Source organism: Mus caroli, chromosome 10 (assembly GCF_900094665.2).
Source record: "Mus caroli chromosome 10, CAROLI_EIJ_v1.1, whole genome shotgun sequence".
Taxonomy (NCBI): Eukaryota; Metazoa; Chordata; class Mammalia; order Rodentia; family Muridae; genus Mus; species Mus caroli.
In genome coordinates, this window is record NC_034579.1 from 73,886,074 (window position 1) to 73,891,508 (window position 5,435).

Sequence of the window (5,435 nt, forward strand, 5' to 3'; positions counted from 1 at the left end):
TGTGAGCCACCATGTGGTTGCTGGGATTTGAACTCAGGACCTCCGGAAGGGCAGTCAGTGATCTTAACCGCTGAGCCATCTCTCCAGTCCCCCAAACTGTCCTTTCAGTTTCTCTGTTGTGACCTCATGGCTCAGCCACAGAGGGAAATGGCATAGGCTGTGGTGCGTCCAAAACTCCACTTACGAGCACTGTGTGTTTTCTGTGGAGCACTGCCTCAGTATCAGCTACTTGTCTTTATAATCTATATTTCCGAATTGTTGTAATTTACACACAAAATATACTTTGCTTGTTTGCAGCAGGGTATGTAGCCCAGGCTAGACTCAAGTTATGATCCTCTTGCCTAGTTCTTTGCAAAGTCAGTTATGTCAAATGATGCTTTGCTGGGGCGCACAGGGGGAAGGATGCCTTGCTAAAGCAAACATATGAAAGACTGTGTTCCCAAGGCGGACACAGGAGAAGGATGTTTGATAGAGCAAACACGTGGAAAGACCTGTGATGAAGGAGTATAAATATGATCCCACAGACAGAAGGAGCACTGAGCCATGGTGTGGCTTGCTTTGCTCTGCCTCACTATTCTTCACTAAAAACAAACACGTATTGGTTCACCTTACAGAGAGTTGTTGAGCTCAACTTGTGCTAACACTGTAATGAGGTAAACTTGCCCAGGAACTGCCTGTGAGGTTCCTGAGGCAGCTTGCCACTTCAGCAGCAGGCCGGTCGGTGAGCCTGGCAGTTTCTTCAGGATTGAACTACAGTTGCTGGTTCGTGCTAGATGACTGCCTGCTGAAAGCACTGGACTATAGCTGCTGGTTTGCGCCTGGTGTCTGCCTGCCCAGAGGACTGCTCGCAGTGGCTGAGTTGTATTTGGTGTTTGCTACGGGGCTGAACTGCTGCCAAGAAGATCAAGGTCGCCCACAAAGAACTGTTGGTGAACAGATCCACCTCCCCGATCCTAGTAACTTGTCTCTTCCACTCCCTCTGCTGGGTGCTGGGCTAGAGGGGAGGCTGAACCCTTATTCAAAAAGTAGGTTGTGGAGCTGGAGAGATGGCTCAGTGGTTAAGAACACTGACTGCTCTTCCGAAGGTCCTGAGTTCAAATCCCAGCAACTACATGGTGGCTCACAACCATCCATAATGAGACCTAACAGCCTCCTCTGGTGTGTCTGAAGATAGTTACAGTGTATAATAATAATATAATATAATAAATACATCTTTAAAAAAAACAGTAAAAAAAGTAGGTTGCATAATTTTATGCCTACAGGGTCCCTTGGAGCTGGAGTTACAGATGGCCGAGTCACATGTGGGTGCTAGGAATGTAACCCAGGTCCTCTGTAGGAGCAGCCAGTACTCTAACCACTGAGCGACCTTCCTCTCTAGCCCTTATATTAAATTTGGCAGACCAAGTATCACTGTGTAGCCCTGGCTGCCCTGGAACTGGATATGTCGACCAGGCTAGCCTTGAGCTCAGAGAAAGCTGTCTGCCTCGTGAGTACTGGGGTTGGGCTGTGACACCAGGCCTAGCCTTTTGTACTGGGTGAGAGGCGGGCAATGTGGAAGCTGCTGGCCCCACAGACCTGCAGCGACCACAGAACCGAGGCTGGGCTGTGCCTCCTTCCTCACAGGCTGCCCCTTCCCCTCCATTACTGAGGAAAAAGAGCTCCCAGAGGCCCCGAGTCTAACTCTGCCCCCACTTCTAACTGGCTGAACTCTGGATGCAGATGGCCAGGGGGATTCTGGGTTGTCATTAAATCAAAGTGGACTGGAATCTGAGAACAGCAGGCAACTTGTTGGAGATAGCAGCCATTTTAAGACTCCACTGCAGATGTGAGACATCTGTTAAACAGATTCACTGTACAGGGAGGGATCATAGCTAAAGGGGAGCCTCAGGGTCAGGGTCGTTCAGGGATGGCAGGTACTGACAGTATCCCACAGCATGTGGCGGTGAGCACGGGAGCTGCATGCCCGTGGTTCCATCCACCGACCCCTAGGTCCCCCCAGTGGCACACTCACCTTCTCCACATGCAGGGCCAGCTTGACCCCGTTGTGCAGCCAGGACAGGGCCACGATGGGGTCCCCCTCCACCTGGCTGCCCACCGAGCTCTCCCAGCTGTTGGCCAGGTGGTCAGCCATGCTCCAGCATTTGATCTGTCCATCAGCATCAGCAGACAGGAGTCGGGACCCTGCGACCACAGAGCTGTGTCAGGGGCCTTCCCCCCACTCTGGACTCCCAGGGGGTGGTGGTTGTCGCCAGGCTCTGGACTGAGAGCACACCTCCTGGCCTCACCTGACTGGTCCCACTCCAGGCAGGTGATGGCCTCGCTGTGGCCAGAGCTGACAGAGTGCACTTCCCAGGGGTGTTCCGTGTCTAGGATATGGATCATGTGTGTCAGGTCTGCAGTGGAAAAAGAACACTGAGGTCAGTGTCGCTCGCAGTGCCCGGGTCCCCACCCACAGTGCACCTCTCCTATAAGCTCTGCCATGCTGCTAATCCCTGGACAGGGCATCCCGTGTGTGCAGCCACAATGTCTAACATTGTTGGAAGATGGTGAGCAGTGTATGTATGTCTCTTCTCCCACCTTGCTTTCCCCGGCCTCTCAAAACCCTCTAACTGGCATCAGAGTGCCTGGCTCTGCCACCACGAGCCTTCCAGATCTGAGGCACAGTGGAGCCACACCTGGCAAGCCCACCCACATGGTCTTGATCCCCAGGTCCTAGCCCAGGTAAGGAGAGCCAGCACTCACCCTGGTCATCATTGCGTAGGTCTGTGGTGAAGGCAATGAGGTTCCTGCAGGACCAGGCACAGGCCAGGGGCAGCGACGGGCAGTACGTGCTCTTGGCCCACTTCTCCCATTCACACACATAGGCCAGGTCCATCATACCCACCGCACCCAGCACGGTCCCTGGCTCCTGGGGAAAAGGGAGGCACTGCTCTATAGCAGCTCCCAGCTAAAGGGTGTCTAGAATGTTTATAGCAGGCGTGAGCCCTGCTATAAAATCCATGATGCCCCGCCTAGGGTCACCCCTCCCTAGGCCACCCAGATCAGCCTGAGCTCAGCCTACAAGCGCTAAGCACTCTCCACACACACAACCGGGCCCACCCCTACCACTTCAGTCTGGGCCTCAGTCTACACTCTAGTTCAGTCTCCAAGCCTTGCCCGGGACCTAGTAGTTTAGACCCCGCACGAGCCCATGCCACACAATACCCTCAACAAGTTAACATCCAAGGCTCAAATCCTGAGCCTTTTTTTGTTTTTGGGTTTTTTTTTTTTTGTTTTTTTGTTTTTTTGAGACAGGGTTTCTCTGTGTAGCCCTGGCTCTCCTGGAACTCACTCTGTAGACCAGGCTGGCCTTGAACTCTGAAATCCGCCTGCCTCTGCCTCCCAAGTGCTGGGATTAAAGGCGTGCGCCTTTAGTCTTAACACTCACACCTTCACCACCTCCCGCCCAAGCTCGTTAAGCTCCACCCACATTGTCTAATCACCCTAGGCTCCGCCTCCAAACCAAACTGCTTAATTCAGCCTCAGCTTCTGCTCAGCTTGTGACTACTGTGTCACCACCTCTCTGCATCGATCTCAGATCTTCAGCACCCCCACCCCCGGCCCACCTTAGACTCCGCTCCCTAGGCCACATCCCTCTCTATCAGTCTTATTTCTTCAGGCTCCGCCCCTCCATCCAACTTCTGAACTCAGGCCACGCCCCTCCCAGGGAGGCTCAGCCCCTTGGGCCACGCCTCCTTAACCTTAGGCTTCCCCAATTCACATCCCTCCCACAACGGCCTCTACCCAGCAAGCTTTGTTCCCAGGCCCGCCCTCTGACCCCACAAGCCCCGCCCCTCGGCCTTCCGCTCCCGGGCTTAGCCTGAAACGCACCAGCCACGCGTCCCGTACCCCGCACCCCGCACTGACCTGTCCGCCCCGGGCGCCCAGTCGGCCCGGCGGCCGCGGTCCACACTCGCCCCAACGCCCGGGATCCGACGCCGCCATCTCTAGGCCCGCGCCGGCCCCCTCGCACAGACTTGTGGGAGAAGCTCGGCTACGCCCCTGCCCCGGTTAATTTGCATATAATATTTCCTAGTAACTATAGAGGCTTAATGTGCGATAAAAGACAAATAATCTGTTCTTTTTAATAACTAGCTACATTTTACATGACAGGCTTAGCTTTCTATAGGAAATACAAATACTAAATTATTATTTTCAAAAAAAAGCACAAAAGGAAACTCACCCTAACTGTGAAGTAATTGTGTTTTGATCCCATAAATATCGCTTGGAGAAGCACTTTATTCGTGCTCGCTTCGGCAGCACATATACTAAAATTGGAACGATACAGAGAAGATTAGCATGGCCCCTGCGCAAGGATGACACGCAAATTCGTGAAGCGTTCCATATTTTGTTCCTCAGAGGAACTGACATGCACCCTAACATCCTATTGCAGGCCCACTCACATTTTTCCCATTTTGTTTCTTGACAGCAGAGCTCGTTGCTCACTGTATAGCTCAGGTTGGCCTGACACTGATGAGGTTCTCCAGTGACTGCCTCTATCTACTGGGTTGACAGCCGTGCACCACCGGTCCACGGGCTCCCGTGTGAGTGTAAGCGTGCCTTCCACAGTGCAGGTAAGAGGACAAGGAGCTGGTTCTTGCTCTCAGATCATCAAGCTTGGCGGCAAGCACCTTAACGTGCTTAACCATTTTGTTGGCCCTCAAGTGACTGTTGTTTGAGGCAGGGTCTCACTGTATGGCCCTGGCTATGTAGACTAGCTGGCCTTGAACTCACAGAGATCCATCAGCCTCTGGCTCCTGAGTGCTAGGATTCAGAGGTGTCCAATAATGAGACCTGTCTACCACGTGGCCCAGGCTGGCCTCAAAATCACTTGTCACTGGTCACCATGTGGTTTATATGGTGCTGGGGATGGAACCCAGGGCTTTGAGCATGCTAACCAATTGCTTTCCTCATCAAACCCCAGCCTGGCGCCCCATCTTTAAGCATTTTACATGTTGTAAAATGAACTAATGTCATAGAGACTTTGAGGTTCCCCCGTGTCCAGATTTCTAGCTCATGCCCTCAGTGACCTCCCAGTCTCACCCACCCCCACCAAACCTAAAGACAAACACGGGGACAGGACTCGAGCACCAAGGCTTTATTAAAATCGTCCCTTTCCCCCAAGCTCAAAGAATCACACAGAAGGGGAAGGGAGGGAGGGCCAGGCCTGCTGAACATGTAAGGCCTCTGCAGTGACCACAGCTATGCTGAGCAGCAGAGGGGACAGGGGAGGGGACAGGGAACACAAGGTCAGAGGCTTCTGGCTGGAAGTCCTGGACCCCAGAGATAAGGAGAGGGGAGAAAGAGGAGGAGAGGACGGTCTGAAAGGCAGGCAGGGCCCAGGGAGCTGGGGACAAGATACACACATCACCAAAAAAAAAAAAAAAAAAAAAAAA

General features: G+C 53.1%; 2 protein-coding genes and 1 non-coding gene across 5 annotated transcripts in view; 1 reads left to right on the plus strand and 2 right to left on the minus strand.

Moving 5' to 3' along the window:
- Med16 (mediator complex subunit 16) overlaps positions 1–4,004 on the minus strand; it is a 13,086-nt gene extending 9,082 nt beyond the window's left edge. For 2 of the 3 annotated variants that reach the window (XM_021174017.2, XM_029482795.1), the window contains exons 1-4: positions 3,907–4,004; positions 2,743–2,908; positions 2,286–2,393; positions 2,012–2,181 (exon numbers count right to left, since the gene is read on the minus strand). In XM_021174017.2, coding sequence (XP_021029676.1) covers positions 2,012–2,181; positions 2,286–2,393; positions 2,743–2,908; positions 3,907–3,984 — 522 coding nt within the window. In that variant the 5' untranslated portion in view covers positions 3,985–4,004. The remainder of the gene's footprint in view (positions 1–2,011; positions 2,182–2,285; positions 2,394–2,742; positions 2,909–3,906) is intronic. The other variant, XM_021174019.1, reaches the window with a different exon arrangement.
- A 279-nt stretch (positions 4,005–4,283) lies between these two features.
- LOC115032277 lies at positions 4,284–4,390 on the plus strand. Its single transcript, XR_003837917.1, has one exon. It is a non-coding gene; the product is annotated as a U6 spliceosomal RNA (small nuclear RNA).
- A 732-nt stretch (positions 4,391–5,122) lies between these two features.
- The window catches only part of R3hdm4 (R3H domain containing 4), a 7,165-nt gene continuing 6,852 nt past the window's right edge, over positions 5,123–5,435 (minus strand). Inside the window, exon 8 of the mRNA XM_021174294.1 lies at positions 5,123–5,435. This exon is cut by the window's right edge and continues 770 nt beyond it. The gene's annotated coding sequence lies outside the window, so the exon portion shown is untranslated.